Raw genomic sequence first — 14057 nt, forward strand, 5'->3', positions numbered from 1 at the left:
TTAGGCCAACGAGAACAGGGAGAGGGGGGGGGGTGGGGGGTCATGTTGGATAATAAGGCCATCTCTTGTAATTTTGATGTTCTCCTTCACTTTCACGTTTTAGTTGGTAATCAATTTTAACCATTCCTCCTAGATTTCCATACGTCACAATCACTTATGTCTTATGTTGAACTATTGATTAACAAATTGGCTCTGTTTATGTGCAAACTATGCCAAGAGTCAAGAGATCTGACTATCTGAGTGCATTTTTTGGTGAGGGATAGACCACAACACACCACATCGTAAGACATAACTGATCAATTTTGTTTATATATATTTCTTACTTTCAGTACAGATCATTTTTCTTCTTTGTAGAATACCACATGACCGTGCCGGATATATTTACAGCGATTAGCAGAAGCTGGCAAACTTCTACTAACTTGGATTCCATATGACCGATCTGCTGCCTAACATTTTGCATGACCTTTGGTTCGATGGAAGGGGATGGCGTCTCGGACATCCTTGAGGCCGGTGACAAATAAGATGAGGCTCTCCAAGTCTATGCTGAAACCAGAGTGCTTTACAGTGCCATGTCTGCGTGTGTCCAAATACCATTCCAGCTGCTCAACCTGCAGCCCTGACTCCTCAATCCTGCAGTAGTTAAGATGGAAGTCAGATGCCTTCCTGTGCATGGTAAGTTCATCAAATTGCAGCTAATAGTTGTTTATATATTTTTTGCAGATGTAATTTGATGTTTTTAACCAAAAACATGCGACTTCTTTAAACCATGTTGGGCCCAAACTCCACTTGTTGTCAGTTTCCTTGAGGATTTCATTTACTACATCAACTAATTAAGGTTCGAGCAATTAAAGATTACCTTGAGGTTAAATTATCCATCCTTTCCTCCTTCTGAGCTCCACATGCTACGATGCCAACCTGAATGAGTGACAGAACAATTAGTATTCAACATGAACACCGTGTTGAAATGCTTGAATTGAGATTTTTTTTCCCCTCCTCTAATTGACATGTTTTCTTAACCTTTGGCACAACTAAGTCAAAGGCAGAGACTGTCTTCAGGTCTTCCTTCAGGCGTGCATAAAATGGCTTTAGCTGTTTCGGGTAATCATATATGATTACTGGCTTCTTGTATAAATCATCAGCCAGATAACTGCCATTGTTTTTCATGCGCAATTATATTAGAAGTTAGAATAGAACCTTTCAAATGGCAAAAGTACTTTTGAGAGCCCTTCAGTACCTCAGATGCACACGAGACAGTGGCATGCCCAACTCAAGTTTCGATTCAAAAGTTTTATCCGTGACCTGATGACAATGAACAAATTTATTACCATACATATTACATAACAGTGTAGAACTGCGTTGTAATTGCAGGTGCAGCATGAATACTATACGTACCTGAAGAAGAGTATTGACAGCTTCAGTGTACTTAATCTTTTGCCAGGGGCTTGACACTGCAGCTTCAATAACGCTACTAGTGGCATCACCTGCCTGATTGGACGACAGAAACTTCAGCTCATCTGAACAATCTTTCGACACCGTGCTGCAGAGTGACTTCACACAATCCTCGGCGCAGGAGATTGCATCCTGAAACGAAAGATGATCTAAGCTAGTTCTGAAGAATTCTGTAGTTTAAATGTGAAATCCATCATACCTCAAGCTCGGCGAAAGCGAGCTCGACATCGACTGTCCACCTCTCAGCCAGAGACCTGTCTGAATCCAAGCTCTCACTCTCAGCCTGGAACACCGGGCTGAATGTGTAGACGCTGCTGAGTGCACAGGCGTATGTCTCGAGATGAAGTGTATGGCAAGGTGTCAGGTAGGCTGGGCGGTGAAAGAACTCATCTTGGGAGGACTCTGCACTTGCTCCTTGCTCGAGCTGCCTTGAAAGAGCATTTGCCCTCTGAAGATCCTGCTCTGCAGCTTCGAGGGCTTCTTTGTTGCTTTCGCTTCTCTTTAGTGCTTCAACTTGTTTCGTCTTCTCCTTGATGGCAGCCCTGACAGCTTCAGGTGTGATCCTATTGCCATTGTCTGATTTGCTGAAAAGGCGGGTTAATCGTAACATTTTGCCGCGGTTTCCTGCACTGGTTGCTGTTGTTGTTGTTATCGTGGGTGTATTCACATGGAAGAATCCGTTGGATTGGAAAAATGCGTGGACAGCATGGACCAATTCACTCCGTACACGAGCAGTTGATGCAACCTGCAAAACAAATATGCAAAAATGTGTAACAGTGTACGGCTCATTTTATGAAGCAAAGAACACAAGACATGACTGACCAAACCAATGATAATGATCAAGACTTGAATCTGATAAGTTCATCAGGAGTCATCCTCTTACCGTCGCTGTACGAGCAGCGAGATGCGGGTAGCCCCTGACAAGATCCGGAGATGAATGAGCATTCGACCTAGGGTACTTCTCTGAATCCACAGGACCAATGTGCAGAATCTTCTCCACCTTCATCTGCACAACATACTGCGGCAATGTCCCTTCCACCTGCTCTATCTTGCCTTCCACAAGAACACAAGCTCCAGTAGCGGTGATTTGATCAAGAGGCAACAGTGCAGAGTCCACAACTATCTGAACAAAAGAAAAGAAGCACAGTAGATTTGCTATGTTACAGCAGCAAAATGATTCAACAAGTAGGATGCCATGGCCATGAGATAGAGTGATCAATGACCTGGAGATCAGCCACGCAGGAGCCGTCGTTGATGCGCACCAGCGCCGTGCCGACGGCCGGCCGGCGAGCGGATCCGCCCGCCGAGGCGGCGGCGGTGATCCCACCGGCCATGAGCCTGGCGATGCAGCGGATGAGTGGCACCCTGGACATGAGCACCTCCGTGCACGTCAGCCCGGTGGCCTCCACCTCGGGCTTCCTCGACGGCGACGCGGGGCCAGCAGCAGCGCGCCTCGCCCTGACGACGGCGGACGACCTCACCCATCCGCCGACCACCGCGCGCTCCCCGACCAGCCCGGCGCCGCCGTCGGGGCGGCCAACGACGGAGCGGAGCGTGGCGCGCCTCGAGTACTTGAAGCACTCTATGTACGACGAGCCCGCGTCTCCTTCGTGGGACGAAGACGAAGAGAACGACGTGGAGGAGGAGGAGGCCGCCATGGCTGGCTGAAGTACAGTGGCTGGTTGAAACTGAAATTCTTGGTTGGTTTGCTGGTTTGATTGGGATTGGGGAGGAGAGAGGGGATGTGTGATGTGGGATATGTAGCAGTGGAGGTGGTGGAGGAGGAAGAACATGGCGGGAGAGGGAAGGATGCTTTGCTTCTGGGAGTTTTGGAGGGAAATGTGTGTGAGGAGATGGGGGGTAAGAGGGTAAGTTGGGTTTTGTGGTTGCTTCTACTTGGGGTTTCAGCTATGCTTTCACTATTTGTGCAACACTGCAACGGATTAAATTACTACCTAGTTAAATGCATCATGCAATGAGTCACAGAAGATTTTGTCCTTCGTCTTTCTTTCTTTTGTTGGGAATGGAACAAAGGTGTTCTCTTCTTATGAGTTTGGGACTTTGGGTTGTGTCTTTTCCTTTCTTTCTTTCTTTCTTTTTTTTTTGACATTGAGACGTGTGTTGGTTTTTATTAAGGATTCATTAAAGTTTTAGATGTGTGTTTCGCCAAATTAATTTTTTGGCAGTTAAATTTTTGAATAACAATTGTTTTCGTATTGCTCAGCAAGGTTGTACTTCAAATAAACTGGAGTCCGTCTGTTTATGATGCGTTTTTTTTTTCGATTACGTGGAGAACCTGCGCGCGTGCACACAGGGTAATCTATATGACTTGTTTCTTTCTCTATCTCTACTTATATTATAAAAACTAGCGGGTGGCCCGCGCAATTGCGCGAGTAGCACCCAAACAAAATTATCTATTTTTATATGATTTTACTTAAAATTTATTAAATAACTAGCTCGTTGTCTTAATATTTTTTGAAAGACCAAATCTTATCATCCCTGTGTTTTTATAGCCACCCCTTCTTTGTCACCCCTCATTTATTTGCTTTCTCGATCTAACACTGCTTCTATTCATTCTCCTTAAAACCTTTAAAAATTGGACCTTATAGATTTTAGAGGTTATTGACTCATAGGGTTCCTTTTTATAATTTTTAGAAATCCCGTCAAACGCTACCACTATACTCTCTATGGCCCGTCCACTGCCTTCTCGCTTTATTATTATTAGGATTTTAAAAATTGAACATAATTATTGTTTGGGTTCAATTTTTTTACTTTCTAAAAGTCCAGCCAAACCATCGGCATCTTTGCCACTATACTTCTCTACAACTCACCCGCTACCTCCCCTCTTTATTATCATTGAGATTTTAAAAATCGAACACGGTTATCGTTTAGGTTCTTTCCTTTTTTTACTTTCTAAAAGTCTCGCCAAACCATCAGTGTCTTTGCCACTATACTTCTCTACAGCTCACCCGCTGTTTCCCCTCTTTATTATCATTGAGATTTAAAAATCAAACATGATTATCATCAGGGTTTATTTTTTTACATTTTAGAAGTCCCGCCAACCGTCGTGATCGTGCTGCTTAACGTTTTCTGTCGTCCCTCCTTTTAATTATCATTGAAATTCTATTTGGGATTCTTTTAATAGTTTTTAGATATCCCATCAACCGCCACCATTCTACTCATATACAGGTCTGTTGCTTTTCCTTTCTTTATTATCATTTGTCATTATTGTGTTCTATTATTTTATTATATGAACTTTCTTTGAAAATTTCATATTTTTCATTTTGATTTTTTTATTTATAAATTATATTCCTATTTAACTCTTATAACTATTTTTCTATTTTATGAATTTATTTTATTTGTTATTCTGAATTTTAATTAATCTTGTCACGTGTTCTAGATTGTCATTATTGTGTTCTATATGAAATTTTTTTTTGAAAATTTCATCTTTTTCATTTTGATATTTGTGTTCTATTATTTTATTATATGAACTTTCTTTGAAAATTTCATATTTTTCATTTTGATATTTTTATTTATAAATTATATTCCTATTTAACTCTTATAACTATTTTTCTATTTTAGGAATTTATTTTATTTGTTATTCTAAATTTTAATTAATCTTGTCAAGTGTTCTAGATTGTCATTATTGTGTTCTATATGAATTTCTTTTTGAAAATTTCATCTTTTTCATTTTGGTATTTTTTTTATCTATAAATTATATTCCTATTTAACTCTTACAACTATTTTTCTATTTTAGGAATTTATTTTATTTGTTATTCTGAATTTTAATTAATCTTGTCACGTGTTCTAGATTAGAGACCAACACAAGTTCACTTGGGAAGAATTTCCTGATTGGTCACCCATTCCGAAATTGCTCTAGGCCAAGCACGCTTAACCTCAGAGTTTTTTCGAGATCGGCTTTCGGAAAAGAAGTTGCAACCTGTTCATATGAGTATTCTATTAATCCTATTAAGCCCTAGGCCAGGATGTCACATAGATCATCTCTTCTTTCAATAGTCTTTATTTTTATTACGAATTTTAGTTATTTATAAATTGTATTTCTAGTTGAACTCTTTTTTTCATCTAATTTTAGAATTTATTTTATTTTTTATTGTGTATTGTGTTCTATATGGACTATTCTTTTAATATTTATTATTTTTAATTTTTAATTTCAGTTGTTTCAAAATTGGATTTCTACTTGAACTTTTTTATTTTTCTAATTTTATTTTTTATTCTGAAATTTAATTTATCTTATATTGGGTTATTATATGAACTCTTATCAATATTGCTTATGTTTAGTTTCGAATTTAAGTTATTTTTGTATTCCTACTTACTCTTCTTTTCTTTTTTTTTCTAATTTCGGATTCTATTTTATTTTTTATTATTCTAAATTTTAATTAATCTCGTATTGGGTTCTTATAGGAATCGTCTTTTAATATTGCTTATTTTCAATTCTAAATTTTAGTTTCTTTTAAATTGTATTCCTACTTAAACTCTTCTTTCTTTTTTTATACTTTCGGATTTTATTTTATTTTTTATTTCCAATTTTAATTAATTTCTTATTGGTTTATTATATGAACTCTTCTTGCTATATTGCTTATTTTTAATTCAAAAAAAATTACGTAACTCCTAAAATTTCTACTATTAGACACCATATATAAATGCTATGTTCACTAACAAAAAAAATTCCTAGCACGATCATACAGTAGTAACCTTGAAAGATTGAATGGCAATGACATACAGTAACCTGTGTATGTAGCTGTATGAGCATTTGCTTATGAACTCGGGTTTGTGTTTGCTCTTGGTTGGTTTCAGGATAGCACGATCCATTAAGTAAGTTCATATTCCTTTCACACGTGAAACGTACTGATCTGAGATCCGAGACACCACTTGGGAGTACGCCTAATGGGCGATCGATCGCGTGGGGATGGGGTAGCGATCAGATTCGCTCCCCTCCCTCCCCTCCCTTCCTCCACCTGGTTTTTTTTTTCACCGTATTACTTTCCTATTTTAGCAAATTTATACACCTAAACTTTATACACCTTAAGTTTACACATCTAAAGTTTAGAGACTAAAAGTTTATAAGTCAAAAGTTTATATATCCGATTTAAATTTGAATTTGAATTCAAATATTTTTTTATATATAGTATTTCTATACATCTAAAGTTTATACACCTAAAGTTTATAGACCTAAAGTTTATAAGTCAAAAGTTTATATATCCGATTTAAATTGAATTTGAATTCAAATATTTTTCATATATAGTATTTCTATACATCTAAAGTTTATACACCTAAAGTTTATAGACCTAAAGTTTATATACCCGATTCAAATTTGAATTTGAATTCAAATATTTTCTATATATAGTATTTCAATACATCTAAAGTTTATACACCTAAAGTTTATAGACCCAAAGTTTATAAGTTAAAAGTTTACATACCCGATTCAAATTTGAATTTGAATTTGAATTCAAATTTTTTATATATAGTATTTCTTTACATAAATTTTTCGAACTTTTTGTTTTTTTAAAAAAAAATTGTGGAGATGTGTAAACTTGAGGTGTACAAACTTTAGGTGCATAAATTTACTAAAATAGGAAAGTAATACGGTGCCAAAAAAGAAAATCAGAAATCTGATCGCCCCTAGCGATCCCTAGCGATCGATCGCTAGGTAGCATTCTCGGTTGAATTATGTGCTTGTATGACTAGTATTTGCTTCTGTGGACTCCTGATAGGATTTATGTAATTTGTTTTTCTCTACGTATACATCTCATTAATCTCAACCTTTAAAATCTAGACCTACCAAGATCTAAGGTTAATATTTTCTTTTTCTCCGATTAATGTGGGATTTTCTAGTCTCCACAGCGAATGTGTTGCTTTCTTTTAAAGCTGTCTTACTAATATAATGGATTAAAGATGTTTCCGCCGAAATTTTGGTACGTCATCCGTTTTTGAATTGGTTTTAATTTTATGTCAAATCATTTCCTTTTTTCTTATCCGAGACACGCACGAATTAATTGGGCCCGCATCTTTTTCACACGCCCCTTGTGGTATGTAGCAATCGGGCCCACACATGAGTCTGTTTTTCACACATGCCTTTGCGCGCCACCGTGATTGGGCCCGCAACGCCCTCGCGCGTGCGATTTTTTGCATGCCCGACTAGGCCCACGACGCTCTCGCGCGCGATTTGCCCTTGTCACAAGTCCGATTGGGACTGCGTCGCCCTCGCCCACCATTTAAAAATTGAAAATGTTTTTGTCAAAACTATGGTACCTCGTTGACCAGATCATCCGATTCTATTTGTATTACATGACACGATTCCTAACACATGTTAGCATGATATCAAGTTAGTCTCCACTCTCCACACATGCTCGTAGGTACCACCAGGGATACCATTATAATAATCCACAAGAATCAGTTTTACTTTGAAAAGAACATGCCAACCGAAATAAAGAATGATCGAAGTTATTGATTCCGTCTATCATCAATTCCTGCACATAAAGCTAGATGACAAATCGAGGTCGTGTTTAAAAGCCTCATTGTTTAGCTTATGCTTATTCCTATAAGCCAAATTTAAAATTTTAAAATTTAATTTTGAATTTGACTTTTTTGGTTTTTTTATTGTACTTTAGTTTGTAGCATTTGCTTTTAAGTCACGAAGAACATGTATATAAAATATTTGCACATAAATAGTCTTTTATTTGGTAATAAGTGATTTGGATAAGCACATGAATAAACGAAACAATTAGGTGTCATTATTTATCCACCGACAAATTTGTACAAATTAAATTGTGATGAGGACATCCCTTCCAACGATACAACCATGCCTATTGCACAACAGGGACCAATGACTAGAGCTCGAGCTCGTGAACTTAATTATCGGATAAAGTCATTCCTAGCTAATGATACAACTTCTTCCCAAAATTGGGTGCTACTAAGTGGTTGTTGTGATATACTTTTGTTAGGAATATGGGAGAGGAACCAGATCACAAGCAGCACTAGCAGCGCTGATTTGATGAAGTCAATGCACTTCACTTCTGAGGGTGAAAGGGTCAATTAGGCCTAGAGGGGGGTGAATAGGCTAATTTAAAAACATAAGAAATACGGAAGCAGTAATTTTTGGAATTAGGCTGGGATTTTTCGGAACTTCCGAAAGGATTTTCGGAACTTCCAAAAATGCACAGAGCAGCGCACACAAAATGAAAACTCTAGATCTAGAAGTCTATAACAGGGTAAACAATGCAAAATCAACAACTAGACCAATAGCGGCACAACCAAACAAAGCTAAAGGAAGGGGATGAAGAAATATCACCAAGATGTAGCTCGCAAAGTTGATCCCGGAGTTCAAATCCTTGAGGGGATTCTACTCTCCGTTGAGGAGCTCACTAAGAGCCGAGTCTTAGCTAACCCTTTCCTCAAGAGGTGGCATTAAGCACTCCTCCGTCCACTAAGAGGTATCTCTTCCCTTGCGGAGGCAAGATCCGGCCTTCACAAACTTCTCCCGGCCATCCACAAATAGATCGGTGGCTCGGGAACGACACCTAGCCGTCTAGGGGTCCTCAACCTCCAAGAGTAAAAGATGATGCAAAGAACAAACGGAGGTGATGCAAGTGCTCACAAATCTTCACGAAGACTACAAGAAGCACCCACACAAACTCGAATCCACACTCTCACACATACACCAAATCCGAATCAAACCCGGGTAGAGAGATGAATCGAGGAAGCAAGGCTCAAATGAACTAGAGAGAGAGAGCAAGCCAAGAGCACAAATGATTGCAATGGATCCAGCAGCCCTCACAAGTGAGGAGAGGTGGGTATTTATACCCACAGCACAAATATGCCCGTTGGAGTGCAATAAAAGGTATTTCGGAACATCCAAAATTCATTTTCGGAACTTCCGAAAATTCTAGATCTGAGAAAATCGAAGCCAACGCCCATTTTCGGAAATTCAGAAAATTATTTTCGGAACTTCTGAAAATTTCTAGAACCCAAAATAAAAATCGAAGCCAACGCCCATTTTCGGAAATTCAGAAAATTATTTTCGGAACTTCTGAAAATTTCCAGAACCCAAAATACCTTCTGTGAATTTTCGGAACTTCCGAAAATTTCCAGTACGCTCAAAAACGGTTCTCTGTATTTTCGGAACTTCCAAAAATTTACAGAACACACCAATAAGAGAAATGCTTTCAAGAAAAAATAGATTTTGAGCACACGCATCACTCCTTATATGTCTATGCATCATCCCCCTTAATAGTACGGCTTTCCTACTACACAACGCAAGGTAAAATATACAATATACCATTTGAACATAGCTGCATTGCATCGTGATGTAGCATTCACTGGGTATGCATCGCATTACAACATGTCGAGGACATAACAACCTTCACATTTGCTTGAATAAAAATGTTATTCCTCTCTAATCGCATTGTAATCAATCATCAAAATCATTAGAGGCCTAGATGCACTTTCAGAGGGCAAACGGTGCAAATGAGTACTTGTTGGAAAGATCTCGTCGTCTACTTTCAGCTATGTGTGGCCTCACCATCAAATTTGACCCAGGCTGCTCAGAATGACGAAAATAGTTTTTCACATCAGAAACTTGGGTTTGGGCCTTGTATCATTACAGCCTATTAGGGGTCCACAAAAATTAGTGTTTGCTCCCACCTCCTCTCCGGGTCATTCCTCCACCTATATAAACTCCTAGTAGCCACCATTTTGCATTTTGGGTTTTGTTTAGATGTAAGTTTAGCTGCAGCTACTTCCTTGTACTCGTGTGTGTCGGCTAGACCACCCGGATACTTGTATAGAGAACCCCATTTTGGTTTGTTTCAGTTTCATCATTTGACAAGTGCCGTGAGCTGTTTCCTTCTCAACTTGTTCTTGCTTGTTCTTCGATTGCTTGCAGGTTCAAGGTTGTTCTTGGCATCAAGAACAGCAACAACGTGGAGTCGGTGTACCAATTGCTAAGGCGCAGCACCCCTGTGGTAGTTGAAGTCGGACCGCCAACGTCGTGTCCTCCCCCAAATCGAAGTTTATCCTCCTCTCATCGAAAGATCAGGAACCCCCGTTGCTGCATCAAGTGGTATCAGAGCTCAAGTTGCTCGGTGAGAGATTTTTCAATCCTTTGTTGTTTTTACCTACAGTCCACAAAAAAACCAGAAAATAGGTCAGATCCAAAATCACCAAAACAAGTTGAGCCTTTGCTATTCTACTTAGTCTTTGTTTGCTGAGTTTTCAGTTGCATCGATTGGTTGAGTTGCTGGTTCTAGTAGTTTAGTCCTTTAGAGTTTCAGGTTCTGCTCACGATTTCATCACCACATACACTTCATCAGTTCATTCATCTTCATCCCGCTGCCACCATCACCACCATATTCACCACGAAATCCACCTTCAAACCCACCAAATTTCGTCCACCACAACCAGCAGCACCCTCATCACCACATCAGCCACCCGTAAATGCATTTATTGCTACCTCCACCAATAGCCAACCCTTTTGCAACTTTGTGAAGTGAATCAACCCTTCCCAAGAAAGCATTTAAGTGCTCTCACTTTTGACTTGTTGGCTAAACCAAGTAACTCCAACCATCCCATCATTACTCCATTGTGTTGACACCCTCACAGCCCAGGCACAATGACGCAATTATCAGGGGCTTCCTCGGTTTCTGTTTTCTTATTCGGGATCTTGCTTGTTATTTGAACAAAAAGATCACAGTAAACTTTTGGTAAAAGTTCTGTCTTGGTCGGAGTGGGGATAGCATTTCTCTTCTGCATATCGATGGAGTTTTGCAAAACATGTTGGCTAAATAAAAACAGAAGTTGTTCCTGCTGTTTTGAGTAATTTCGAAATTCACATGGAAAATTTTTCAGCTTTGAACTAGTTTAAAAAAAAGAAGGAAGAAGAAAAAGGAAAAAAATTAGAAGTGAAAAAAAAGGAGAAGAAAAGAAAAAAAAAAGAGAAGAAGTTGTTGCTGGTGTTTTCCTTGTGTTCTTTTGGTGCAATTTTGAGTGGCTACGCTTGTGAGTAGGTTCGTGTCTCTGACAGGGTTTTACCTAGGACCAACACAATACCATCGTTGAGAGATTATGCAACTTGCTTCGATTAATGTGGTTCTAGCTGTACCTTGACATTACTTGCAGTCACCTATAGCTCCACAAATTTTTATGTACTACATCACAAGATCATGCTTGTTGTCGGCTCCGGTACTACTAACCATTGTTGTTGTTCTTGCTGGTTGCCAACGCCTTTTACATAGCAAAATAAGAACATGTAAGAACTTGTTTGCACAAGTTTGGTAGAAATGGAGATGGACAACACCTAGCTCAAATAGTTGATAGGACATATTTCTTGTGAATTGTTTCTTCCTATTAACCATGATAGGAGGATCAGGGGAGCACCCTCAACATTCACCACGTACAAGGGGCATCATACAACATTTTGAGCGCCAAGTGAGGGAGCATGCTGAAGGCCTTGATGAGGATGTTAGGGTCGCCAATGGTCGCCTTGGTCAATTGGAGGCTGCTCAAATTGACACCAACTCTAAGCTTTCCTTATTGGACAGGTCCCTTGTGGCTGTGAATACTTCTCCTGTAGGCATCTTGAATACTTTGGAGAGAATGGGCCAAGATGGTCATGATGGACCGGCTAGGCACAACCACATTGGCCATGATGCTAATAGCAACATCGCAGCAAGGGAAGAAGTGGACTACGCTGCTGACACCGAGCATGATGAGGCGGTAGTTGGTCGTCCACAACGATAACAACGCCGACAACACCATGGCATGGGCGCTCCACCATGGTGGGAGATACATGATAATGACGATTCTTTAGGCAAGATCAAGTTTACCATTCCTTGCTTTGATGGAAAATATGACCCTGATGCATATCTTACTTGGGAGTTAGCCATTGATCAGAAATTTGATTGTCATGATTTTCCTGAGAATAAACGTGTTAGGGCTGCTACTAGTGAGTTCACTAATTTTGCATCCATTTGGTGGAGTGAATTTGTTCGTTCCAATCCAAATAACACTCCCCAAACTTAGGATGCAATGAAAACAGTCATACGAGCTAGATTTGTTCCTTCATATCATGCACATGATTTGCTGCATACATTGCAACAACTTAGATAGGGAAACAAATATGTAGAAGAGTATTATCAAGCTTTGCAAACAGGAATGCTTCATTGTGGTTTGGTGGAAAATGATGACGCTGGTATGGCTAGATTCATGGGTGGGCTGAACCGAGAAATTTAGGACATTCTAGCCTACAAAGAATATAATTCAATTAATCATTTGTTTCATCATGCTTGTAAAGCTGAAAGGGAAGTGCAGGGACGAAGAGCTAGCTTCAGGACTAACATTTCTGCATATCGTGCTAGCTCTTCGACACCTTCCAACGCTGCTGCACCACCAACTCGAGCAGCAGCACCATCGTCCTCAAGCAACAAGCTGCGTCCCTCCACAACAAACTCTACACCAAGCCCGAGTGAACCAACAAGAGGGGTCGCTGGTACACCTTCCAAGAGCTCATCATCAGTGGCATTATTAGCAAGGATAAGAGATATTCAGTGCCTATGCTGCAAGGGCTTTGGTCATGTGCGTAAGGACTTCCCAAGCACGCGCATAATGATCGTGAGAGCTGATGGTGGGTACTCCTCCGCTAGTGATTTAGATGAAGAAACCTATGCTTTGCTTGCAACTAACAATGCAGGGGAAGGTGACGTGCCCCACCAAGATGAGGAACATATTGGGGCCGAAGCTGCAGAGCACAATGAGAGCCTCGTGGTGCAGCGAGTGCTAAGCGCACAAATGGAAAGGGCTGAACAAAATTAGCGGCACACTTTGTTTCAAACCAAGTGTGTGATCAAGGAACGCTCTTGCCGCGTGATCATAGATGGAGGAAGCTGCAATAATTTGGCTAGTGCTAAAATGGTGGAGAAACTTACATTGAGCACACAGCCACAGCCACATCCCTACTATATTCAATGGCTTAATAGCAGCGGCAAGGTAAAGGTAACACGATTGGTAAGAGTACATTTTGCCATTGGTTCTTATCATGATTCAATCAACTGTGATACTGTGCCTATGCAAGCATGTTCTATGTTATTAGGTAGGCTATGGCAGTTTGATAAAGATTCTTTACACTTTGGCAAATCCAATCAGTACTCCTTTGTGCATAATGGAAAAAAGCTTGTGTTACATCCTATGTCTCCTGAAGTTATTTTAAAGGATGAACTTGCTAGAGCTAGCAAACAAAAAAATCAGGAGCATACTAGGAGTGAGCATCATATTGTGGCTAATGAACTTGAGAAGCATAAGAAGAAATCCACCAACTCTGTTCAAAATAATAAAAATGAGATTAAGCTGAAGGGATCTTGTTTCATTGCAACAAAATCAGATTTGGATGAAGTTGACCCTGATACTTCTGTTTGCTATGCTTTGGTTTGCAAAGAAACTTTATTTTCACTTGAGGATACTTCTATTTCTTTGCCTTCTCCGGTCACTAACCTTTTGCAGGAATACGCCGATGTTTTCCCAAAGAAGGTTCCACTAGGGCTGCCGCCAATTCGAGGGATTGAGCACCAGATTGACCTCATTCCTGGGGCCTCTTTGCC

General features: G+C 39.7%; 1 protein-coding gene across 1 annotated transcript; it reads right to left on the reverse strand.

Moving 5' to 3' along the window:
- Positions 1-282: 282 nt before the first annotated feature.
- Positions 283-3202, reverse strand: LOC4352065 (asparagine--tRNA ligase, cytoplasmic 2). Its single transcript, XM_015763604.3, has 8 exons — positions 2673-3202; positions 2333-2572; positions 1649-2194; positions 1393-1581; positions 1235-1299; positions 1018-1147; positions 857-915; positions 283-630 (listed from the first exon to the last, which is right to left on the reverse strand). The coding sequence occupies exons 1-8, from the start codon at positions 3105-3107 to the stop codon at positions 447-449; spliced, it is 1848 nt and encodes a 615-aa protein (XP_015619090.1). The 5' UTR covers positions 3108-3202; the 3' UTR covers positions 283-446.
- Between the last annotated feature and the right edge of the window lie 10855 nt (positions 3203-14057).

Source organism: Oryza sativa, chromosome 12, assembly GCF_034140825.1.
Source record: "Oryza sativa Japonica Group chromosome 12, ASM3414082v1".
Taxonomy (NCBI): Eukaryota; Viridiplantae; Streptophyta; class Magnoliopsida; order Poales; family Poaceae; genus Oryza; species Oryza sativa.